The 25212-nt window shown below is 57.4% G+C and overlaps 2 protein-coding genes and 2 long non-coding RNA genes across 7 annotated transcripts in view; 2 read left to right on the top strand and 2 right to left on the bottom strand.

The window, feature by feature from the left end:
* HHIPL1 (HHIP like 1) overlaps positions 1-17861 on the top strand; it is a 43572-nt gene extending 25711 nt beyond the window's left edge. For 3 of the 4 annotated variants that reach the window (XM_049113466.1, XM_049113467.1, XM_049113465.1), the window contains 7 exons: positions 1560-1703; positions 4043-4371; positions 4824-4950; positions 7854-7999; positions 10919-11000; positions 14243-14325; positions 16331-17861. In XM_049113466.1, the coding sequence (XP_048969423.1) occupies positions 1560-1703; positions 4043-4371; positions 4824-4950; positions 7854-7999; positions 10919-11000; positions 14243-14325; positions 16331-16866 (1447 nt within the window). In that variant the 3' untranslated portion in view covers positions 16867-17861. Of the gene's footprint in view, positions 1-1559; positions 1704-4042; positions 4372-4823; positions 4951-7853; positions 8000-10918; positions 11001-13268; positions 13808-14242; positions 14326-16330 lie in introns of those variants that run through there. The other variant, XM_049113468.1, reaches the window with a different exon arrangement.
* LOC118355541 (uncharacterized) lies at positions 1702-11922 on the bottom strand. Its single transcript, XR_004818232.2, has 3 exons — positions 11759-11922; positions 3012-3286; positions 1702-1968 (listed from the first exon to the last, which is right to left on the bottom strand). It is a non-coding gene; the product is annotated as an uncharacterized LOC118355541 (long non-coding RNA).
* A 2690-nt stretch (positions 17862-20551) lies between the features above and the next one.
* LOC112657093 (uncharacterized) lies at positions 20552-24123 on the bottom strand. Its single transcript, XR_003134861.3, has 3 exons — positions 23997-24123; positions 23297-23539; positions 20552-21033 (listed from the first exon to the last, which is right to left on the bottom strand). It is a non-coding gene; the product is annotated as an uncharacterized LOC112657093 (long non-coding RNA).
* The window catches only part of LOC112657091 (cholesterol 24-hydroxylase), a 28768-nt gene continuing 26450 nt past the window's right edge, over positions 22895-25212 (top strand). Inside the window, exon 1 of the mRNA XM_025442912.3 lies at positions 22895-23128. Coding sequence (XP_025298697.1) covers positions 23007-23128 — 122 coding nt within the window. The 5' untranslated portion in view covers positions 22895-23006. The remainder of the gene's footprint in view (positions 23129-25212) is intronic.

Here is a 25212-nt window from a genome sequence, read left to right on the forward strand (position 1 = left end):
AAAAAGCAATTTCTGGGGCACCTGGGTGGCTCAGTCAGTTAAGCATCTGCCTTTGGCTCAGGTCATGATCCCAGGGTCCTGGGATCAAGTGTCAGTCTGGCTCCCTGCTCAGTGGGGAGCCTGCTACTCCCTCCCCCTCTGTCCCCAGCCCTGCTCGTGCTCTATCTCTTGCTCTGCTCGAGCTCACTCTCAAATAAATAAATATAATCTTTAAAAAATAAATAAAATAAATCAAAAGTGATTCCACATAAAAACTGCAGGTGGGACACACAATATCCAGATGAACATATTTCAGAGTGAGTGTCGGTGAGGGTCCTATGGTCCCTGCCAAGCACAAGCCTAGAACTTGACTCACATAGAAGGAGAAGTGGGCACGGCTGGCTCAGGGCAGAACAGAGTGGTCATTTTTTGCCTGAATCAGCTGTCAGTTCCTGTTCCCAGGGCTGGGATCCCCAGGGGAGGTGGACACCTGCCCGTCTGAGCTGTCCTGTCCGGGGAGGACTTGGAATTTGGGGCTCTGTGTCACCCCCCCCACATCATGAGTGTTGGCCTCAGTGGAAAGGCTTCCAGTCTTGGTCCTGGAGCCCTGAAGTCCTGGGTTCAAGTTACTTGACCTTTCTGTGCCTTGGTTTTTCTTAACTGTATTCATAAGGGATTAGTAAGTTGGTGACCAGTCCTGGAAAACCTAAGCAAACAGGGAGTCAGCTACAGAGGCATTGGAAGGATCTGGAGAAGGACAGGAGGAAGGTCAAAGTTATCCGAAGATCAGTAATTGCAAGAAGCCAGGGGAACAGAAGGGAAAAGGTCTTTGAGTTGCTAAGTTTGCTGCTCCTGGTACCAAGATGTTTGGGTGGAAACCCAAGAGTCCACCTTCCAGAGCCACTGTTCCCATTTGTGCAACTACCACTTCGGGAGGCAGCTCCAGGAGCCAGGGAAGCGTGGCTTCTCCCTTCCTCTTGCTTTCTACCCTTCACTGGCAAACCCCAACCGGAATCCAGCTGGCCGGCCGTGGAGCAGAAGGCTTTCTGGCCTGGCAGTAAAGGAGATCGCTGAGGGGCTGGGTAGCTGAGCACAACCCACACGGTGCACCCCACCTCCTTAGAAGTTACACTACCTAACAAATGAAGGGGATGTGTAGAAAGTGCTCGGCTTAAGTGGCTGGTATGCAGGTAGCTACGATTACGAAGAAACCATTTGGGCCGGTGACAAGGTCCACAGTTTCACAGGATCATAACTTGGGGAGCTAGTGGTGGGGAGTGGTAGGAAGACCTGAGTTCTAGTCCCAGCTCTGCTACCTATGGGCTGTGTGACCTTGGGCAAGTTGCTCAACCTCTCTGAGACTCCAGTTCCTCATTAGCACCGTGGAGGGAATTATCCCTGCCCTGCCTACTAGAGTCTCATAAAAATCACCTGCTATGAAAGATATGAAAAGTCTTTTCAACTGTGAAATGGCATCCAAAAGAGGAGGTTTTATTGCTGTGATCTTGTTTTATGTTTTTGGTTGAGGTTGGTGTTTTGTTTATTTGTTTGTTTGGTGGGGGTGGCTTATCTTCTTTTAGGATAATCCTGGAGATCGAAGAACCAGCCTCAAACCACAACGGGGGCCAGCTGCTGTTCGGGGACGATGGGTATCTCTACATCTTTACTGGTGATGGCGGGATGGCCGGAGACCCCTTTGGAAAGTTCGGAAATGCCCAAAACAAGTATGTTCTGCTTCTGACTGGGCGGTGGGTTGGTTTACATGCTCTTCTGGAGGGGGAGTTCCTTCCTCAGCCACACAGTGCAGGGCGGTAGAAAGGGCTTCGGGCCCCAGCCCAGTCTGCAGCTAGCCAGCGGGGGACCCCAGTCAAGCCACTTCCACTCACCAGTCGGAGGGAAGAATAGTAATCTCCAGGGGAGGCTTGTCGTGAGGAGCAAAGGTGATCGTGTTTGTGGAGGGCTGGCACAGAACCCACTCGTCTCGGATACCTGATAAGCGACAGCAGAGAGTCTCGGGAAGCTGGGCTTCTATCAGAAGTCAGCCCAGCCCTGCTTGACCCAGAGGAAGAAAAGGGAGCCTTCCCAGACCAAAGGGGGAGCGTGAGCTGCTGGAGCAGGGCCGTACGGGCTGGAGGGTTTTCTGTCCCAAGGGTCACCCACGATGGCCCAGAAACTGAGGCATAGTCTTGCTGTTGTTATTTACTTCTTGGCTTGAGCAGATGGCCTGCCATTATTCTACTACACACACACACACACACACACACACACACACACACACAGTGTCGATGAAGATATCTAGGGCAGCCTCCCCCATTCTCTTAGCTAAAACGACAAAACCTTCCTTAGCCCAGAAAGTAAAAATAGAAGGATGATGTTGATTACAGTAATTAACGTGTTCACAATTTGTGACTTGTGCTTTCATATATGACAGTGTAAGAATCACTGCAGCTTTCTCATGTTTGGGATGTGTTTAGCGATGGAGTTGGGAAAATAGAAATTAAGGATTTGTGGATAATTGGACAGAACTTAAAACATTATTTTGCTGCTATGAGTTTTGCCCACTTCTATAGTGAAGCTGGCGGCACAGTGTATGGGCGCAGGGGTGTCATCTGGGGCTTGGTGCTGAGCAGGCTGGAGCGTGTGCGGGGGACTCCTTGGGGTGAGACCATGATAGGGGATTAACTGTGGGGCATCTTTGGGTGGGAGCCTCTTGCACGGTTAAAGAAGACACCTGTGAGATGTCTGATGGTGAGCTGGAGGCTTGGGTGCGGACTCCGTGCCAGAATGAGGGTACACGGCTGATCAAATGTGCACACCACACAGTCCCTCCTGGAAAGGCAGCCGGGGGTGAGGGGGTGAGGAGGGGAGTGCTCCAGAATGCTAACAGCGAGAAGAGCAAGGTGGTAGGGAGGTGCATCAGAAAACAGATGCCTAAGGTGTGCTCTCCTCAAAGCGTCTTCAAGCACATTGCAGATTTGTGCCAGCGCGTGTCATTTTTGTCATGGGATGAATAAAACCCACAAGCTACTCACCGTGGAAGTGATGTGGAGATAGGGCCCCACTCCTGTCCTCCGTGGCTCTGGAGCACGAGTCCTGAGGTCTCCTCCATCCAGAAGCCGCTGTTGCCTGGTGCCATGGGAGTGGCCTAGGTTCAAGTCCAGAGCTGCTTGGGGGGAGCTGGCAAGTTGTCCCCCTCTGCAACCTGGTGGCCTCATCTTGAGGTAGGCGTGGTGGGTGTGCAGTGTGAGGTGAAGGGCCGCCGAGGCCTGTCTGGCTCTCTGACATATGGTGGTTCTGCCCCAATGCCCTCGATGGTGAGAGAGAAAGCAAGAACCTCAGCCTCCCAGTTCCCCCTGAGATCTGCCGTGTTTCCTTGCCCTCCCCCCCTGCCGCTTCCCTGAGCCCCGACCTCTACTCATATATGGTGCACTAGACTCTGCAGCCATTCCCTCGCCAAACGCTGAATGAGCACCTATTCCACGCCGATCACCGTCTTGGGTGTTGGGAGAAAACTGCAAATATGAGTCATTTTTAGGACTGTTTTCACTCCCTGGGACAACCCGATAAGGAGGCAGGAAGGAGAGGGAGCACCCTAACAATTACAGAGGGGAGACAGGCGTTGGGGAGGTTGGAAAGAGTGTTGGGGCTAGGAGCTTGGGATTCTGTGGTCCCACTGCCTGGGCTGGATCCCAGCCCCCTCCCTTTACTAGCAGTGTGACAACTGGGCACGTTACGTGACCTTCCTGAGCTCCGCTGCCCCAGCTGTAACAGAGCATCACAGTAGCGCCCACTACACCTAAAAGGTTGGTGGCGAGGATGAGGTGGGGCAATAGAAGGTGTGTATGTCCAATGCCTCTGCAGCCTGGTGCATAAGGAGGTGCCTGGTAAATGCTGAATGAATGAATGAATGAATGAATGCATGAATGGGGGTACCCAGCTGGTGAGCAGCTAGGGAGGACTTGAACCAGGGCGTCTGGCCCCACAGCCCAGGCTGACCTTGACCCAGCCGGGCACCTGCTGCGGCGCCGCCAGCCCCCCTGCCCCCCCTGCCCCCCGCCCGCAGGTCGGCGCTGCTGGGCAAGGTGCTGCGCATCGACGTGGACCACAACGAGCGCGGCCCGCTCTACCGCATCCCGCGCGACAACCCGTTCGTGGGCGACCCCGCCGCGCGGCCCGAGGTCTACGCCCTGGGCGTGCGCAACATGTGGCGCTGCTCCTTCGACCGCGGGGACCCGGCGACCGGCGCGGGCCGCGGGCGCCTCTTCTGCGGAGACGTGGGCCAGAACAAGTTCGAGGAGGTGGACCTGGTGGAGCGCGGCCGCAACTACGGCTGGCGCGCGCGCGAAGGCTACGAGTGCTACGACCGCAAGCTGTGCGCCAACGCCTCCCTCGGTGAGCCACCCCCCACCCCGACCCTCGGATCTGCACACCGCAGCCCCCCTCCCCGCGCCTCCCTCGTGCCCTCCACGTCCCCCGTCGCCTCGAGACCTCCCTGCGCCCCTGGAGACTCTCCGATCCCGGATCCGTCCCCAACCCCATGCGGTGTGCGCCCCATCGTCTCCATGAGACCATCCTGGATGCCCCTGCCTCCCCTCTTCCCCAGCGCCCGCTGGGCTTGCTCCTGGCTCTCTTCCCCACCCACCCCATCCCTGCAAACCCATGCTCTCCTCCCTGCTTTACCCAAGCCCTATGCACCCTCCTCCCGTGGTGACTCTCTGGGGTCCCCACCTCGGCCCTCCCCGGGACCTCACCTCCCTCTGCCCCTCCAGACTCAGACCTACCCAGCTCATTGGGGAAGAGGGGCTGACCTGCCAGCTCATCCCAGCTTCCCCCCCACTCTGCAGATGACGTGCTGCCGATTTTCGCCTACCCGCACAAGCTGGGCAAGTCGGTCACGGGGGGCTATGTGTACCGGGGCTGTGAGTACCCAAACCTGAATGGCCTCTACATTTTCGGCGACTTTATGAGTGGGTAAGTGGCCCATGGGCTCCTGTGCCAAAGCAGGCTCAGTGGATGCTGCCACTGGCTTCTTGTAAAACAAAACAGTACAGGTGTCCTGCGTATGTGCACAGGTGCACACTGAACCGAGCTGCTTGCTGATGGGGACCTGCAGGTGCCAGCAGGTCTCTTCCTCTGGGAAGAAGTCTGGAGTCATATCTCAGGAAACACCCTAACCCACCCCCTTTTCTCTTGATACCCTTCTTGAGCCTCACTGGCTGCCTCAAGCACTGCCGTGAAGGCACAGCTCTTGACTAGAGAGACTAGAGACCGGACACTTGTTTAATTGCGAATCTGTTCATCTTCCCCACCCACCTGAGATGCGTGGACTCCAGGCCTGCCGGCAGTCCCGAGAGTACAAGGCGGGAGGGCAGAGGTGAAAGGTGGGGGTCAGGGGAACACGAACAACTTCCTTGACAGACTCTGAGCCACCTGGCTTCTGGGGAAACCAGGATCTCTGGCTGGAGTAACTGACTGGGGCTCCAGGGAGCATTGGTCTAGAAGAGGCCAGAGAGGTCCTTCTGGTGGGGAGGGGGGCTGGGGCTCCCACCGGGGTCTGACCATGGGGGCCCCTGGAACCTTGCTGCCCAGTCCCCACACTATATGGCAGTGCCACCCTACCCACTGAGAATCTAAAGGTGTGTGTGTGTGTGTGTGTGTGTGTATTTGCATGGGGTGGGGGTTGGGATGCATCATACCCCCAAACAGGTTCTGGACAGAGAAAAGAGAACATACCTCCTAAGCTGTGGGTTGGACTCTTGCCCTGAGGAGAGCTGTGAAGCCTCATGATCCCCTCATTCTTCCATTGTACAGAGCGGAAAACGGAGGAATATAGAGGCCCTAGGAAGACATATACTGGACACAAGGCTTTAAAAGTGCTGCAGAGGGGCACCTGGCTGGCTCATTTGGTAGAGCATGCAGCTCTTGATCTTGTGGTTGTGAGTTCAAGCCCCATATTGGGTGTAGAAATTGCTTTAAAAAAAGTCAAGATTTAAAAAAAATTTTTTCTCGTTTTCTTTCTTCATTTTTATCGTTTCCTTTCTTCATTTTTATTTTATCTCATTTTAAAGTAATTTCTACCCTCAACATGGGGTTTGAATTTACAACCCTGAGAACGAGTCACACACTTCGCCTCTGAGCCAGCCAGGCATCCCAAGTAAAGATTAAAAAAAAAAAAAAAAGTCCAGGGGGTGCCTGGCTGGCTCAGTTGGTAGTGTGTGGGACTCTTGTTCTCAGGGTCGTAAATTCGCACCCCACGTGAGGATAGAAATTACTTAAAAATAAAATCTTTAAAAAAAGTGCAGCTGAGATCACCGGGGTCTGATTCCCGCCCACTTATTAGCTGTGTGACCTCGAGTTAGTTACATCACCTCTCTGTGCTTCAGTCTCCTTGTCTGTAAAAGGGAGATGATAATAGTACTTGCTTACTAGAGTTTGAGGACTGAGTCAGTTAATACACATACAGCACTTGGGATCTAGTAATCTCTTCATCTCAGGGTTGTGAGTTCAAGCCCCACATTGGGTGTGGAACCTACTTAAAGAAAAAACAAAAACAAACAAACAAACAAAAAAATCATTCCCACCCTAGCCTCTCCACATGAGGACAGCTGAACAGGCTTCCCCAGGAGTGGAAATAAGGAAATAAGGTGGCTCGAGGCTGGTCAGAGAATTCTCATGTCTTGCAGGCTGCTGGCGCAGGGTTGGTTTGTGGCTGGCACATCTGCAGCTGGAGCTGAGGGCCAACGCTGACTTAGGCCTCTGGATGTTGGGGCTCTCCAGTTCCTCCCCTCCCTGAGAGTCTGCCTCTGCCACTCAGCTTTCCCTTCTAGAAATGGGTCTAGATGAAGCCTCTGTTTTTTTTGTGTGTGTGTGTGTTTTTTTTAAGATTTATTTTCCTAAAGTAATCTCTATACCCAGCATGGGTCTCGAACTCACAACCCTGAGATCAAGAGTCACATGCTCCACCGACTGAGCCAAACAGGTGGCCCCAAAGCCTCTGTTTCTGTGTCTGATTCTCCTTTCCCCCTTTCACCTGTCCCTTAGGAGTGCTGAAGTCATCCCACCACAGAGATACAACTAATTTTGCTAGCTTTTCCCAAGCCCTTCTGCTGGGTCAGGCTTTGTGCCAGGGTGAGGGCAGCAGAGCTGAAAGCACTTCACAGCAGAGTCAGGGAGACAGACCCATGCTTGGTCCACTCCGGTCCAGCCTCAGAGAGCCTGTGCACAGTGCTGGAGGAGCCAGTGCTGGGGGCAGTCAGGAGGGCTTCTCAGAGGAGGGTACATCCAAGCAGGGCCTGGAGATTGATGGGAACAGAGGGAAAGATCATATTCTGAAGATGCCCAAGCTCTACCGCATGCTCCAGAGTGGAGGCTGCTCCAGGGTATATACAAACTTCTGGTCACCAGCCTTGGAGGATTTTGAAGCTCCTGGCCACCTCCTGCCGGTCAGTGGGTGAGGCTGAGCTCAGGGGGCAGGGGACTGGCTTGTCTCTTTCCCCTGCCTTTTTCTGGTGCATAGGAGGTACTCAGGGAAGACTGCACGCTGGGCCAGCTTTATGAGAGCACCAGCTCCTTCCTAACCACTAGACTACGAAGGAGTATTGGGGGCCAGCCTTATGGATGTGCAGCTTGTGCGGATGCACAGACCCCGTGCTCAGAAGGGCCCACGCTTGGTTTAATGTTCTGCTATCACTGCCTTGAAATACTTGACACTTTTTAAACAAGGGCCCTGCATGCTTATTTTACATTGGGTCCTACAAATAATGTATGATCCTGGTTGCATGAATAATATATGAGTGGATGGATGGATAGATTGTGGGTGGGGTTCCCCTGGGCACCATGCCAGGCATGACCCCACAGCTCATGCTTCTTTGCAGGCGTCTGATGTCCCTCCGCGAGAACCTGGAGACAGGCCAGTGGCGATACAGCGAGATCTGCATGGGTCGAGGCCAGACCTGTGCGTTCCCGGGCCTCATTAACAACTACTACCCTCATATCATCTCCTTTGCTGAGGATGAGGCCGGTGAGCACTCCTGAGGCCCTGGGGCCTTGTGCTTGGGACTGATGCCCCCACCCCATAGGTCCTTTGGCCTGGGATCCCAGGGATGGAGTCTCAGGCCTGAAATCCCCTTAAGGCTGGGGAGCAAGTGTGCAGTGGCCTGAGACCTTGCTTGGGCATCAGTCCTCACCAGCCTGGGCTTCTGTCTCCCCATCTTCCAGATGGGGACAGTTTCCCTCCTACCCCTGCAGGGCTGCTTGTAGGCTTCAAATGATGCCATGGAGTGAGCGGACCAGGAAGGGGTTTGTGATGGTGGAAATGCAGGCAGGTGGGGAAAGAGTGTATCCCAGACCTCTACCACCCTGGGTTCCTGATGGTCAAGAAGTCTGGCCTATAAAATTAAGCCACATTGTTTTTAGAAAGTAGGTAGACGCCGCCTTCTCGAACACCCTCTGTTGACCCACGTGTCAGTGGGTTCCCATTCCGACTCTTGTATTTTCAATGCAAGGAACAGGGAAGGGGGGGAGGCTGAGGGGCCCTGGAGGCTGGATCCTGCTCCAGCCTCCTGCTTTTGTCCTTGGCCCCAATTGTCCCTGGACAAAAGCTGAGGGGCCCCCAGTGGGGCCTGGGGGATGCTTGGCAGGGTTGCTAGGCAACGCCCACCCAGGGGCCTTTGGAGGGGTATCTCCTGCAGGGCCCAGTGCCCAGAGCCCCCAGGCCTAAGTCTGGGAAACCTTTGTTGGATGACACCCGTCACAATCTAAATTTTCAAAAAGGCAGCCCCAGCCCCCACTGCCCTCCCAAGCCCACTGGGTCTTGAAAGCCTTTTCTTTTGGTCAGTAGGGGGTTAATGTGTTTTGGAAGGAGGGGTGCTCCCCCCCCCAGGAGCAGGGCCTGGAAGTTGCAGTTCCCAAGGAGCCCTTGTCCAGCCCTCTGAGTGACATCAAGTAACGGATAAGGAGAGCCAGGAGGAGCCTCCTCTAAGTCACTCAGCCCAGGGACAGCCCACTAGCAAGCCTGGGCAGGCGGCCCCTGGAAGGCACAGAGCCCAGCAACTGGCTCCAGCTCCAGGATCAGGCTCCCACCTCTCTAGTTGTTCCGACACTTGCAAATTGCAAAACAAGGGTCTCTGGTGGCCTGGTGTCCTCCAGGGACAGTCCACACCACAGAGAATTGAAGGCAACTTGGCCCCAGGTAGGGCTTGCAGGGCCCGTGGGGCCTCCCTGCCTGTGCGCGGGGTTGGGGGCCATGGCTCCCAGCAGACGAGGCTGACAGGCCAGAGTGTGCCCGGTCCATGCCTGTCACTTTACAGAGGTGGGAGCTGGGGGGTACTGCGCCTAATCTGGCCCCTGGAGGCTTCCCAGAGCAGGGCCCTAAGCTCAGGCTTGGTCAGGGAGAAGGGAATTCCAGGCTGAGGGAGCAGCATGTGCAGAGAGACTTGGATGGCTCCAGGGGGCTGGAGAGTAGGTGTGAGGGCTGCAGGCCAAGTCCCTCAGAAAGAGGCCCAGAGAGGGAAGTGATAGCCCGGATGGCACAGCAAATCCGTGGTTGTGCCTATGGGATCTCAAGTAGGGGCTGACTTGCCAGGGTATGGTTGCATCTTCACCTTGGGGACCTATAAACTGCCCCCAAACTCCCCACCAAAGCAGGACTGCTGCTCCTGGAGGGGGTCAGAAATCATTGAGTACTCGGCACCCTGCCCTTCCCAGTCCCCAGCTTCCCACCACAGCTTGGTCTACCCCAGTTACCCAAGTTGCCCCCCAATATCTTCCCCTTTGTGAGGATCCCTGGGTTTCCTGGGCCTTGATTCTTAGACCCCACCTCCACGCAGCCCTCCTTGACTGCACCTGTCCCCACAAACATGCCTTCCTCAGAGTTCTCTCTGTCTTAGTCTCTCCTTGGGGATCATCCCCATCTTGGGGAGAACTCTTCACTGTCCTCCTACAAAGACAGAAGTATTAGCATGGCTGAACCATCACACCGAATCACACATGGTCTGGGTCTGGGGCCCCCAGCCACCATGTGTCCTCCAATGGCGAGGGCTGGGGGGCAACAGACATTGCTGAGATCCAGGCCTGGCTTCACCACTCACCAGCTGTGTGCCTTTGGAAAAGTCACTTGGCCTCTCTGAGCCTCTGTAGGATAGGAATGATGAAGCCTGTTTCCTGGGCATAGGTGCCTCCGGCAGCGAGAGGCAGGGGGTGGGATGAGGGTGAGGAGGGAGAAAGATCATATTTACTGAGAACATCTATGGTGCCACGTGCTCAGAACTTGCAAGGGCCCTGAGACATCGTGGAAACTCAACTGAACCTCTAAGTGGGGCTGTCCCAGAGCTGCTGGTGCTCCCACGGGGTGAAGTGCGGGGCCTGGGATTCACACTAGAGACCCGCCAAGCACATGCTTCTGCCCCTGCCCCTGCCTGGCAGGTGCCTGCTGGTCAGCAGGGGAGGGTCTCTGGCCTCAAAGGCTCTGCAGGACCCGGATCCTGGAGGAGGACAGTCATCGCAGCAGCAGTAGCTGACACTGAGCGTGTGCTGTGCTCCTCTAGTGCTTGCACTAGCCCTGGGAGGCATCCCACGTAGGGCTAGGGACGCCGAGGCTGGAGGAGCCACACGGGCCCGGGGGCACCCAGTAGCAGTTGGCTGGGGAGCTGGGCCGTGGTCCCTCACTTGAGCCCAGAGGTGTGTGGCGCTGGGAGTGAAGCCAGGCATGGACCAGGCCAGGCTGGGTCCCCTAGATGAGGCCAGAATGTGGTGAGGTCCGGGTAGAGTGGCCGGAGGCCCAGGACACTGCTGCCTCTCTCTGCTCTGCATCCAGCTCTGAAACACCCCCTGCATGGCTCTCTGAGGCTGGGGTCCCTCTCAGAGCCTGAGGGGGGTGAGGGGCTGGCCGGGACCACATTCCAGGCGCGGTTCTCACTCTTCACCTGGTTTCTCGCCCAAGGGGAGCTGTACTTCATGTCGACGGGCGTGCCGAGTGCCACAGCGGCCCGTGGGGTTGTCTACAAAGTGATCGACCCCTCCAGGTGAGCCCCCTCCCGACCCCCCACTGCCCGGGCTCCTGCTGCCTGCCAGGACCCCTCACCTCCATTGCCTTGTTTTCCCCTCTGCCACCCTCTACGGGAGGGCATTACTCACAACACCATTTTTCAGAAGGGAAAACTGAGACCCAGAGAAGGGAAGTGACTGGTCGAGTCCATAGTGCTGGGGAGAGGCAGGCCTGGGTCTTAAAACTGGATTTGCCGCCTCAAATCCAGCTCTGCTCATGGCAGAAGGGGGCCAAGGATGCTGCCTGGGGCAGAGAAGCACAGGCTTGACCTGAGTCACTCCTCATTTCCTGGGGCACCCCACCCCTGCACCACCTCCCCCGGCCCCCACTTGCCTCTGAGACAACCCCCTGCAGTCCCACCTTCTCCTGGTGAAAGCAGCCTGCTGGCTACTGTCTGGAACATTCTGGGACTTTCAGAACACCTCCCTGACCCTCCCCATGCCCTTCTCCATCTGCTTTGCTTCTACATGTAGAGCCACTAATTCGGTTTCGTGTTCTGACTCCTTCCATGTAAAACTCATTGACATCTCAGCCACTTAGTTTACAGAAGTGGAGATGGCATAAAGGTGGGCGCCCCCCTCCCAGCCAGAGCCAGAGCTGAGCCTTAGGCCTCACTGCCTCCGAGGGGCATTTCCCTCCAGGTCTTGAGCAGTGCTCCCCACGGCTCTCAGACCTGTAATGGGCACTGTCCCCCTGGCCCAGGAGTCTCCACAGGGACTGACCCCTACCCCCTACCTTCAAAGTCAGTGCCACCCTGGGGCCTGCCCAGAGCGCAGAGCCAAGACTCGGGCATATACGATGAACAAATGGATGATCATGTTTCCCAAGGTCCTTCTCAGCCCTTAGAGTTTTGCTTCTCAGCTGGCCTCCCACCGATCTGTGCCTCCATTCGGCACCTGGGCAGGTTGCCCCGCGTGTGCACAGCTGATGTCAGCCCCCAGCACAAAGCCCCTTGTGCCCTCAGAGAACCTGCTCACGTTTGGCAGCCCCCGACATGGATAGTTACCCTCACTTTAAAACATCCTGGCTTTGGAAAAATCCTGAAACACCATCTTACTTCTCAAAAATCATTTTGAGAAATTAGAGTGGTTTTAGATTTACAGACAAATTGCAAAGATGGTTTAGAATTTCCCGTATACCCCTCAAGGATGTCCTCTATTATTAGCATCTTGCGACGTCATGGTACACTAGTGACAGTTAATGGACCGATGTTGGTACATTACTATTAATTAAAGGATTTCTCCAGTTTTTCCATGCTGTCCTGTTTCTGCTCTAGGATCCTATCCAGAATCCTACATTCCATTCATTTGGTCATCATGTCTCCTTAGCTTCCCCTGGTCTGTGACAGCTTCTCAGACATTTCTTGATGACCACACATTTTGGTTGCTTTTTCTGTTTGTTTGTTTTTTTTTATTTTAATTTTTAATTTTTAATTTTTTTTTAAATACACAAATCTATTCGTTATTGACATCAGTATTTATCAAGAAACATATAAGGACTTCCTCCTTTCATCCCTCCCTCCCATTTCCCCGAGGTCCCTCTGGCTTTAATCTGCTAGCTCTGGGATTTATGTCAGTGTGGAGGAGCACATGCAAACTTCGCATTTTTCTTTGTTCGTTTTCCCTATTTTGTATAAACATTTCCACGTTGCAACAGCACTCTCGAAAGGATCGTTTTGAATGGCTGGGTAATTGGCTGTTGAGTCACTGTGCCGCAATCATCTTACCCGTTCCTTGGACATTTAGGTTATTTCTCTCTCTCTCTTTCTCTCTCTTTTTTTTTTTTAAAGAGTGCTTCTCTAAGGAAATATCACATTTATGGAGCATGTAATTCATGCCAGAGGCTGCCTTAGATCCGTCCTCTCCTTTTGCCAAGCGGCACCTTTCTTTCGCTATTGGCTCATCCTCCCCATGCAATGGGGGTGGGGACCCCCAAAGGCTTAGGTAGTTCTGTTCAAGGTCCCCTGGAGGGAGGAGCCAGTAATAGGCCAGATTCCTTCCCCTTCCCATCCCGCCCTGCCTCATCTCTTTTTTGTTTCTGTTTTGGAAAGCATGTCTTCTTTTGCACCCACAACAGCCTGCATAGAGGCTTCATTAGAGAACACCCGGAATGAAGAGCTCAGGAGTGGACGAATGGGGTGGGGACATCCATCACTGCCCAGACAAAACCACTGTGGCATTTGGGGGGTGCATCTCCTACCTTTTGCCTAATAGCGATTTTTTTTTTTTTACATAATTTCCTTAAGGAACAAAACCATGCTGGGTCTGTCTGAAGCATGTGGATGTTATCTGGGGTTCAGAGCAAAACCCGCTCTTTCTGCAGCTTTGGGAACCGTGTGTGCCTGGCTGTGTTTCTTTAACCCCTGCGGGGAGAGACCAGTATCCCTCCTCAGTTTCCCTCTTTTGCCAAGCCTGTCTGGAAGCCACCTCATGTCACATGGCCACTTCACCCCTTGGGCCTTCCCCTTGTGCTGCTGGAGCCTATTGAAATCTGGACCCACGTGGGCCAGTCCCAGAATAGGGTCGGTCCCATTCAAAGACTCACAGATCGACAGCCAAAGGCTAATTAAAATGGAATTCCATGCCTTACTTGTGCCCCTCGGAGATGTCAAAGAAGACCCAATTCAGAGCCTTGGCAACGCTTCTCAGATGCTGTTCTCCTCAGCTCTCTGAAACCCCACCCTCCACGGCCCCAAATCCCTCGGCTCTGCTGCCAGCCCTGCGGCTCTCTCTGACCCTTTATCTTTGGATCAACCTCACCTTTCCCTTAGATGCTGCATCACTAAAATTCAGGGGCAGAGGGGCAGAGAGACTCTCCCCAAAGGCTGTGGGGCGTGGGGGCCGGGCAGGGTGCAGGAATCGGGCTGCAGTCACAGTTACAGGAGGGGGCGGGTGGTGGAAAGAAGAGGGCTGTGACATTTGATCACATTCCCAAGGCAGTTCCTGGTCTGAATCAGAACACCGGCCCTAGCACTCTTGAAGCAGATGCTGAGCGGACACTTGGCAGGCTGTAATATAGGACTTCTGTCCTGGAGTTGGGTTCCTCGACCCCCAGGGGCCTGGAGCATGTATGGTGCACTCCACCAATGGCCACCGCTGTTCCCACGCGGTGTTCCCACGCACAACTGCCCGGGCCTGAATGCGCACCTGCCTGGCTGCAGGGGGACAGGCTCAGGGCAGGCTCCCAGGCGGGCACTCATGACCTCCTGTATGTCGGCAGACGGGCACCACCCGGCAAGTGTCGGATCCAGCCTGCCCAGGTGAAGGTGAGGAGCCACCTCATCCGTTTTGTGCCCAAAGAAAGTAAGTGCCTACCGACAAGGGTGAAGTAGGGGAGGGAAGCACCTGCAGCCCATACCCAGCGGCTCCCCCACTCGATACGGGTCCTTCCAGCTGGTTCTGGATGTCCCTCCTGGGCCCCGATGCCTAGCATTGGGAATGGCACCCATTAGATGCTCGAAGTGGGTGGAGCTCCTTGATCCCGGGCCATGGGTGAGTGGTCCCAAGGGGCTGCAGGCCTCAGAGGGGGTGAGGGAAAGATAGGGCTAACTGGTGTCTGGCAAGGTGCACTCTGAGCTCTCAGGACAGGCAGAGGCAGCGGGTACATATGGGTGGGGGCAAGACCAGAAGGAGTCATGCTGGGAGAAGGTGCCACGGGGGCAGGCGCATCTCCCTAGGGGCTACCATGAGATGGTTCAATTCCAACAAGTCTGGTGGGGAGGGAGGTGGGCGCAAGTCCTCGTGACCTCAGAGCCAAGCTTCATGCTAGAGGTACACCTTGAGCAAGACAGACACAAACCTGCCTTCTTGGGTTGTTACATACAGTCTCTCCATTTGCAAATTTTGGCAACTTGTGCTCAAAATCTTAAAAATCACCCTGTGGGCCAAGGGTACCCAACAGATAGATCACAGCTGGTGGAGGAGGTGTAGGGGAGAAGGAAAGGAGGGGTGCTGGGCACCCGGCGGCTGGGGTGGGCAGCCTGGAGGCAGCAGTGCCCCCAGCAGAGAAAAGGTGGGGGCAGGAATGAGCTCAGAGTTTGGGGAGGTTAATCCTAGCTGCGGTTGGTTTCAGGCCTTGGCGAGTTTTCCATTCATTCAGCAGTTTCTGGCACTTTCTATTGTTACCCATTTGGTGCTGGATGCTGGAGCCACAGGAAAAGTCAGACCAGGCCCTGTCCCTCCTGGGACAGACAGAAAAGTCATTTATTGTCCCAGGGCCATTACAGAAGTGTGTGCCAGCTGCCATGGGGACCCAGAGCAGTGCAGGACCGGGGTGGGGGTGGGGAGTTCCCAGAGGCTGGGGGTTGAGCCTGGAACGAAGTGTGCACTGGGGGTGGGGGGGGCAGTCTAGGCTGCAGAACTAGCAGGAGCCAAAGCAGAAGGCTCCCTGACAGCCTGGGGATCCGGAAGCCCTTCCCCACAGGTGGAGTGGGAGCCAGGGTGCAGGGAGGGGGAGCATCTGGCCCTGCCCTGCTCATGGCCTTGAATCAAGACCCCTTCTTAGCCTTCACCTCAGCTGAGGTGGGGGGGGTGGTTAGAGGGACTGGTGACCCTTGGGTCCCTCCCCATAGTCAGGGAGAAGTCTGGGAGTTGTGCCTGTCCTGGCAGAGTGTCCCAAGCAGAGTGAGGTTTATCTCTGGGGCTGACCAGGGCTGAGCGTGAGGGCCATGTATTGGGGGGTGGACAAGGGAAGTCACCCACCTCAGCTCCCCATGCCTACATACCGAGGCCCTGTGATGGGGCAGAGGCTTGGGGTGCCACCATGGCTCTGGTCAGCGTGGGCCCCAGCTCCAGCCAGCAGCCTTGGGAGCCTGGAGGGGAGAGCTGCACCCTATCCGGACAGGCCCTGGGCAGTCCAGTTCCCATGCCGCCTGCGTGCCTTAGATCCTCAGCAGATCTCCCCATCAGGGGCCTCAGCTTCCTTACACCTAAACCAGACGGGAGCCAGAAAGGGTCACTTACTCTCCGAAGCCCTCCCAGATACTTCTTCCCTTCCACTGGGCTCATGGCTTAACAGTGTGAGGGGCTGTTCCCCCATCCCTGTTCCCAGACTAGACACTCCCAGGAGGGCAGGACCAGGGGTGGGGGGACACCGCAGAGGCAGACTGCACAAAGCAGCTGCCGGCCAGCGTTTGCAGAATGACTGAGGAAGCACCTCGCACCAGCTCCAGGCCGGTGTCCCCAAGAGGTACCCCATCCCCGGGGTGGGAGTGGAGGGCAGGATGGGAACATCTTTCCCAAGGGGTCTGCGTTCCCTGGTGGAGAGCTGGGGCGGGTCGCTCTGACCGCAGGCTCTTCCTCTGCGCAGAGTTCATCCGGAGGGCAGAGAGCACCCCGCGGCCCCCAGCGCGAGCACCCACCCAGGCGCCCCGCCGCCGCCGCCCCACGGCTGCCGCGCCCGCGCCCACCCCGCGCCCCGCAAGGCCCACCCGGCGGCCGGGGGGTCGGAGGGGTGGCGGGCGGCGGCGGGGTCGACCCGGTACCGCGGACCCCGCGCCCCCCGACGGCGCCGTGCGCCTGGTGCGGCCCGCGGGCCTGAGTCCCGGGCGCGGGCGCGTGGAGGTGTTCGCGGGAGGACGCTGGGGCACCGTGTGCGACGACGCCTGGGACACCAAGGCTGCCGCCGTCGTGTGCCGCCAGCTGGGCTTTGCGCACGCCGCGCGGGCCGCCAAGCGCGCGGAGTTCGGGGAGGGCCGCGCGCTGCCCATCCTGCTGGACGACGTGCGCTGCGCGGGCAGCGAGCGCAACCTGCTGGAGTGCACGCACGCCGGCGTGGGGACTCACAACTGCGGGCACCAGGAGGACGCGGGCGTCGTGTGCAGCCACGAGGACCCCGACCTGTAGGCGAGCACCGCCTCCACCCGCCGCAGCCTGGCAGGGCCCCTGCGCCCTGGGCGCCCGGTGCGCGCGACCCTGCGGGCCGAGGGGGCTCGTCTGTAACGCTGTCCCGTGGCCGCGTGGGCGGTGGGGGTGCAGGGCTCGCGTGCTCTCTGTGTCCCCGCCCCTGTGTCTTCCGCGGGCCAGAAGCCACAGCGTGTTGGGGTCTGTGTGGCCATGGGCCCCAGGTGTTCTTTTCTTACCTCCAAACATCTCAGGCACGCGCAGGCACAGTCTGGCCACCGACCCTGAGCACTGAGGACGACCACCCTTCAAGGGCAGGCATGCCCTTGGGCACTTTAACGGAGGCATAGCTGGTAGATTGAGGGAGGGGACCAGGCCTGTCCTGCCCGGGGCTAGAGTGGAGGGCCCTGGACAATCTGGAGCGTAGCCTGAGGAAGGTGACTCAAAGATCATGGTTGGGTGGCCTGGCAGGTAGAGGTGCTGAAGAGAACAGGTAGGCATCCCGTGGGGCAAAGGGAAGCTGTTAGACGGATGGGTCCAGGGTGAACTGTGGGCTGTGGCTGTCTGGGTGAGGATCAGGCTCCCTGGGGAAGTGAGCATCCGGGGAGGGCTGGCTGGGGGACGGGGTACTAGCTCACCTCTGGGAGAAGCCTCCTGGTCCCCTTGGGCTTCATCAACATGCTGAGGCCATGTGGGTGCTCTGGGGACAGCGCTGGGGTCCCTGGCCCTGAGACCTGACCCCCTAGCACTCACTGGGACAGAAGCCACCCACCTGGCCACTCCAAGCATCACGCCGCCCAGTGAGTGAGTAGGGCATCAGGTTTCTCCACTTTAAAGGCGGTGTTGGGGCCACCGGAGCCACCTTGGTCATCTCCATCCACACGCTGCACAGTGAAATCCCAGGGGACCCCCACCACGCCCCTGCCCAGGGGTCCAGAAGGTCTCCTAATGCTCTGTCACCCAATGATGTGCCAACAACGTGACTGTTTACAACCCCCTTCCTGCCTCTTCTCTCTGACCCACACTGCCTGGGAGCTGGAGGTGGGGGTGAGATAGGGGGGCGAGGCCGGGAGCCTCCCTCCTGCTCACGGGTGGAAGTTCCTTTGCCCACTGAGGGCCTCCACCCTGGCCCTGTGCCGGGTCTGTGAGGGGGTGTCAAGTACAGTTGGACATACCCTCTGATAGGGGAGCAGAGAGGCGAAGCAGATGGGCACTGGGCGGTGAGGACAGGATATAGCCCATGCCAGGGCCCGTTGGGGCTCTGGGGGGGTCATCCCAGCCCACACTGTCCATTATTCTGAGAGCTGAGCCGGCGCCAGGGGTGGTGTGCCCAGCAGAGGAAATGGAGCAGGCAAGTCCTGGCGGGGGGGTGGCTCCTGGCTGCTCATGAGCTGAGTACGGAGTACAGGACGGCAGAAGAAAGCTCAAGGTCACCTCTCGGACTTCTCGTACCTCTGCCTTCAGTGCGGTTGGCAAGGGCCCTGGGCCTGGCCACCTTGAGCCCACCTGGAGACCACAGCCCTGCCGCTGAGCGTGGCCTGTGTGCAGGACACCGTGGTAAGGACAGTACAGCATGTGTGAACTCACTTAAGCCTTTGAAAAGCCCTCTTCTGCTCCTTTTATGGGCAGAGAAACTGAGGGGCACAGCCAGAGAGGGGAGAAGAGCACACACAGCCTAGCTCACACCTGCTGGCATCCTAACTCTTGAACTACCTGGTCCACGTGCGCTAGGCCAGCAGCAAGATGCGGCTTGGCCCAGGGGTCCCCCCCACCACACCGGGCTCCTGCCCACTGTGGGCTGCCAGCCTGGCCAGGAAGCACCTGCTGGAGGCCCCTGCCTCGTCCCATTGCCCAGCGGTAGCCGACGGGCATCTCCTCCAGATGCAGGGAAATTCAGATGCAGGGAAATTCCGAACAGTGCCAGCTGCGAGGGCCCAACTCCCCACCGCGCACATGGAGAAACGAGCCTGGGGAGGCGGAGTGTCCTGGGCCTGTCCCAGATGGGGCTGAGCAGAGACTAGAGCCCAGGGAAGGTGGGTGGCCCTCCAGAGCAGGGCGGCACCCTGGCCCTACCCAGTGGGGCGACCAGAGCTGTTGGTCCTCCTGGGCCCCGAACAGTGGTGTTGGGGGGTTGTAGAGCCTCTTCCTGGGGCTCCTCCATGCCCTTCCCTGCCCTTCCTCACCCTGTTGATCTTTCTCCCTTCATGTCAGGGCCTGAGAGCCAAGATGCCATCAGGTGTGGCCTGGGAAGTGGGGCATAAGTGATGGGGGGGTGTGCATCTCCCACTGCTCCTCAGCAGTGATGGCCTGGAGCCACCAGCAGGGCCTCTAGTATCTTCCCCCACGTGGTGGAGTGGTCCAGCCCTCAGCGAGGCCCTTGGGTGGGGTGCTCTTCCCTTCAGTCCTCCTGACCCCTCAGCTCCAAACAAGGCTTAGGCTTCAGCCTGACTCCTGACGAGGAGGCTGACACAGACTCACTGCCCCTTCAGCAGTAACAAGGGAGGATAGCTGACGTTTGCTGAGCACTTACTATGTGCTAGGCACAGTCCTAAAAGTTTTACTTAGTATTCACTCACTCAATCCTCCTGTTAACCTGTAGGAGGCAGCTATGATGCTCACCCTTCATTGTACAGATGTGCAAACTGAGGCCCGGAGAAGCTTCCTTACTTGCCAAACGTCGTGTAGCCAATATTTGAAACCAGGCAGTAGGGCTCTGGAGACCCAGCTTTGGGCCATCACACCGCTGCCTAAAGAGCATTGAATTCAGTGTCGGCCCCAATTCCCATAGGCCCCTGTCATTGTGCAGATGGGGACACAAGCCTAGAAAGAGGCAGAGCCGGCTTCAGACTTGCCGTCCAGTGCTCCTTTCACTCCACTACCTACAGCTGGCTGCCGAGGGAGCATCCACAAGTGACTCTGTCCCCTGGGACTCTGATCCTGCCTCAGAGCCCTCCAGGGTTTCTGGAGATAGGGGTGACCCTGGCCAAGGCTCCCTCTGCTCCCCGTCAACCTCTGCCATCTTCCGCTCTAATCAGGCTTCCAGTCAGCAGTTAGAGTGGTCTCTCAGAACCTGGCCCAGAGAGGGGCCGCCTCCACCCGGTGTCACACAGCTCAGTTTTTGAATCCTTGGAGCCCAAATGGGGCAGGGATGTCCCAGGTGTGGCGTAGCACCCAGGACTGCATCCATGGTGTCAGCCTCGGGTAATGACACTCCGGGTCACCGACGGGGCCTCGTTTATCCCCTGTTTACCTGAACGCCTCCAACAAGCCGGACCCAGGCCGGGGCCTTGGTCCCACATTCCGATGGGAGGCAGCTTTGCACCACTCAAGCGAGGGCAGCTACTCCAGAGCCTGCCTTCAGAGCGGGAAGCCTTCAGAGCCCGCGATCCCGCTCAGCGATTCCTGCTGGGGGACCACGTCTTGCCCGGTGTTTCCAAACTTGAGCAGAAACACTCGTAGGGCTGGTTCACATACCAGTCGCTGGGGGCCTATCAGAGTTTTTGACTCAGTAGATCTCAGCGGGGCTGAGAATTTGCATTGTGACACCGAGTGATGCTAATGCTGTCGACCTAGGGGCCACACTTTGAGAACCACTCCCAACTAGTGCCGTCCGATCATCAGAGCCACATCAGTCACTTTAAATTCTCTAGTAGCCGTGCTAAAAATGTAACACGAAATCAGGGTGAAATGAATTTTAATAAGATATTTTCTTTAACCCAGCATATTTGACAATTATCATTTTATCAGTTAATATACAGACATTAATGAGATTTTAAAAACATTTTTTATATCCAATTAGTGTAATCCAGTGTCTGTTCTACACACACACAACATCTCAGCTTGGACTAGCCATGTTTCAAGTGGCTGGACTGGCACCTGTGGCCAGTGGCTACCACATTGAGGACCCTGGAGTCTAGACCTTTCCTGCGAAGGGCCAGGTGGTTGGCCACGTGCTTCCAGGCAGCTCCCTCTGCTGGCGGCTTGTAGTGCTGCCTGCCCAGGCGAAGGGCGCGGAGACCCACCCCAGCCTTGGGGTGCCCTCTCTCTCATCACTCCCCACCTGATCACAGGAGAGCTGGAGAATCAGATGAGGTGGCAGTGGGACAGCAGTAGACTTGATACATGAGGAGGAGATACTGTTGACTCGCCCCAGTCAGCGACAGGGGTGTCCTGTGGGCAGAAATGCCAGTGGGGCCATGGTCGCATTGAGCTAGAGGTTACCGGTGTTGAGTGATGCACCAGAGAATGTTAAGGCCCATTCCTCAACTTCGCTCTAGTTGGACAGGCTCAGGCTCACGGAAGTACCCTGAGGCTTCCCCATGCCCGCCTCGTGTGAGACCCCAGCCTGTGCCCAGAGCAGTTTAGGATCTGGCCCTGTCCTCAAAAAAACAATGGTTGGGGGTCCTCCGTCCAGATTGCCCCCAGCTCCTGGAGCTTTCACAGCCCAGCAGGGGCTCTCTAACCTGCCCACCCCCACCCACCCTCTCTAAGCAGGGCCAGCCAGTGGCTGCTTCTTACCGCCACATGGGGGCAGGCACCACGGCAAGCCAATGCCTCTGAGCCCCAGACTAGTGGTGTCCAGCTCCCTGAGGTGGGTGGGCTGGGTGGGAAGGATGGACACCCGGGTTGTGGGGGTCCAGGGACAGAAATTCTCTGGGTCCAGCTTTTGTTGTTGTTTTAAGATTTTATTTATTCATGAGCGACACAGAGAGAGGCACAGACACAGGCAGAGGGAGAAGCAGGCTCCAAGCGGGGAGCCCCATGAGGAACCCCGGATCACGCCCTGAGCCAAAGGCAGACGCTCCACCACTGAGCCACCCAGGCGTCCCTAGGTCCAGCTGCTAAAGCGTGGTGCTCCCCATCACCCTGCAGGGCACAGAACCCTCACAGTCATGGCCCTGACGGGAGGATCGTCCCTGGCTGCCTTGGGGAAAGAGGTACACAGACCTCTGTTTCCCAGCCCCCCAAACCTCTCCGGGACCGGCCCACGAATGGGGTAGGGGCATGTCCCCTTCCCAGGCACCCGGCAGCCTCAGTCTTTGGGCGCCTCCTTCCCAGCCCGTTGGAGCTTTACCGGTACCAGGAGTGTGCACACTCGGCCCTTCCCATCCGCTGCTCCCAGTCTGGGTGGCCTCCCCAGTGGAGGGGTGAGAACTGGGAGTGCAGAGCTGGGCTTGCTCTGTCACACCCGGACGGGTGGGGAGAAGCGGGTTACATAAACGGAAGGCTCGGCTAGTACTTCACAGATACCCTATGGTCCCCGCGGGCACATGTGTCGCCTTCCCTCCAGGGCCACCTTGCGCACCCAGATTTGCACGGGCCCCACCTGCGGCTCCTTTGGACCTGGGTCGACGCCTCCGACCCGGCTGTTCCTGGGTCTGGGAGGTTCTGGAGGCGCCCAGACGCCGGGAGGGCAGACCCTGGTCCAGCTGTGCGCTCCTCATTTGCAGACACCACCTCCCTGCGTCCCCGGGGTCCTCGCCACCTGCCCCGTGGGCGCCGCGGGGACCGGCCAGGCAGGGGGCACGAGCTTTGGGGGTTGGGGGTTCGAGAGAGGGTGTGGGAACAGTCGGAGGCCTGGAGGCTGGGATGGGGTTCCCGGGAAGGGGCCTAGCACCGGAGAGAGCCGTTATTTGCAGGCGCCCGAGAGAGCGGAACCAGCCAGCGGGACCCAACACCGCCGCCGGGGCAGGAAGCGCGGAGGAATCGGGGTTGCCAAGGACAACGCGTTCTGGGCGGAGCCGCCGTGGGAACGGAGCTGGAGGGGCCGGGGGCGGGGCCTAGGGAGGCGGGGCCTGGGGAGGCGGGGAGAGGGCGGGGCCCGGGGGTCTGAGCCAGAAGCGGCGTCGTGATTGGCGGAAATCCCGTGCTCTGGGCGGGGCCTGGGCCGGAGCGGGGCGGGGCCGGGGCGGGGCCGGGGGCGGGGCCCGGGAGCTGGAGGCGGAGGCGGAGACGCGGTTGGCGGGGCCGGAGCGCCCTGGGCGGGGTCGGGCCGGCGGGGGCGGAGCCGAGCGGGAGTGGGCGGTGCTGGGTCGCGCCGGGCCTGGGGCCGAGGCGGCGCGCGGCGCTGACAGCTGAGTCGGCTCCGGCCTCCCGCCCCCTCGGTGCCCGGCCCCGACCCTGGCCTGGCCTGCCCGGGAGCCATGAGCCCCGGGCTGCTGCTGCTGCTCGGCAGCGCCGTCCTGGTCGCCTTCGGCCTCTGCTGCACCTTCGTGCACCGCGCTCGCAGCCGCTACGAGCACATCCCCGGGCCGCCGCGGCCCAGGTGAGCGGGGGGTGGGGGCGGGGGCCTGGATGGGGCGCTCGAGAGGGGGCCGGGGGGCGCGTCCAAGCCGGCGTGGGGCCGGGGGTCCAGCCTCGCGGTTGCGCGTGGCCGCTGGGAGGCGGCGGCCGGGAGAGGGGCGCTAACTATTCTTAGTAACAAATTACTCACAGCCGCAGCAGCTGCTCGGCGCCCACCGCGCTCTGCTGGGCCCCACAAACGTGATGGCAGCGACAGCCCTGTTAGGTAGGCGCTATTGTTACCCCATCGTTCAGACGAGGAGACTGAGGCGCGCAGAGGCAAAGTCACCTGCCCAAGGTCACACAGTCGGTAAGCCTAGATTTCAGCCCGGGGTCCGCCTTGGCTCTGAAGTGGGCGCTCTTAACTTTGGGACTTGGAACGGGGTCACTCCACCTGGATCGGAACACACTTTCCTTTGGTCACATTCCCCTTTGTATTTCTGTCCTGGTATATGTACCCTTTTTGTCTTCTGCTTAGCACTTCCATCCATCCTTGTCCCCTACCCCCACCTAGCGTTGCCTCCCCCACCCCCCAACCAGAAGCTTACCTTTCTGAAGCTTAAATCAAATGACCTTTCTGAAGCTTAAATCAAATGTGTCATTTCTCTGCTCCAAAAGCTTTCCATCACTTGAGAAGGAAATCTAAATTCTAGATTAAGTCCGTTCTGTGGCCAGCAAGGCCCCTGCTGAGTTCTCAGAACCCCACTCTGTACTGTTCTCATCACCCCCCTCCCTTGCTTGCTCACTGCAACCCCCCTCCTGCAGCTCCAGGGTCGTGCTCTTCCCTGTCCACCCTGTGTAAAGCCCACCTAGCCCGCAACTCCTTAAGGGGCCATCACCCCTGAAGTTACCTTCTGTTCACTTGTTGACTGTCTGTTCACTTGTTGACTGTGTCTGTCTCCCCCTTTAGAATGTGAGCCCCGGGAGGGCAGGGATGCTGTGTGTTCGCTCGTGTATCCCCAGCACCTGGCACATTGCAGACGCTCAATAAATATTTGTTGAATGAATGAATAAACAATGGTAGTAGACACGCTTTTTAAAACCTCAGGACATGAACCTTCTGGAAGGTGCCCACCTCCAGCACAAGCCAGATGACCTGGCATCGGAAGCCTGAATCCCTGTTTGGTGGTTTTGGGAAAGATCTCTGTGGCTGGTGATACAGGGAGGCGATTGTTCCCCCCTGCTGGCCCTCTGTCTTCCCAGGTGCCCTCGCCCACCTTGGGGTCTTCCTTTCCCCATGCTTAGCAGCTCTGTCTTCCATGCCACCTAGATGGTTCTTCCCCTCACCTTCCAGGCGAGGCTTCCATGCTAACTCCTCAGGGAGGTTCCCACCTGCTTCCGTGCCCGAATATATCATGTTCATTTTGTGAACTCTATGTCATTGTAAGAGTTGGGTAATTATTTGTGCAACCTTTTGTTAAGTGTCTGTCTCTCCCATAGGCCTGTGTCTGTCTTGTTCACTGCTTTGTCCCTGACATCTGGCACAGCAGCGGCAGCAGCTGGTACAGGCATAGTAGATACTCGATAAACAGTGATTCAAAGTGGATGGTGGAAGTCGCCTACCAGTTCTGTTAGGTACACTGTCACCCTTCCAACTTTGCAAACCAGCCATCGACAGCTTGGGATTGAATGAGCTTTGTGCTTGTTCGGCTAGGTCTCACCGTGACTTGGTCTTCTCGTAAACCCAAGTGCTTCAAGCACTGCAGATCTGGTCTAAGTCTCTTTGTCTCAAGAAGGCAGAACCTTAAATCAAGCCCCTTTCTGCCCCTCGCCTTTATCATTTTTTTAAATTGCATTTTTAAAATGAAATTATGCCATAAAATTTACCCTCTTAAAGGGTCCAATGAGTACTTTTTAGTATAGTGACAGAGTATATCATTCTTAACCACTGGTTCCAGAACATTTTCATCCCCCAAACAGAAACCCAGCACCCGTTAGTTGTCACGCCTCACCTCCCCCCCCACCCCTCACCCCCCAGCCCTAGGCAACCACTAATCTGTTTTCTAGATTTGTCTGGATGTTACACATAAATGGAATCATACAATCTGTGGCCTTTTTGTGGCTGGC

The sequence above is a fragment of the Canis lupus genome, chromosome 8, assembly GCF_003254725.2.
Source record: "Canis lupus dingo isolate Sandy chromosome 8, ASM325472v2, whole genome shotgun sequence".
In the NCBI taxonomy this organism is placed as follows: domain Eukaryota; kingdom Metazoa; phylum Chordata; class Mammalia; order Carnivora; family Canidae; genus Canis; species Canis lupus.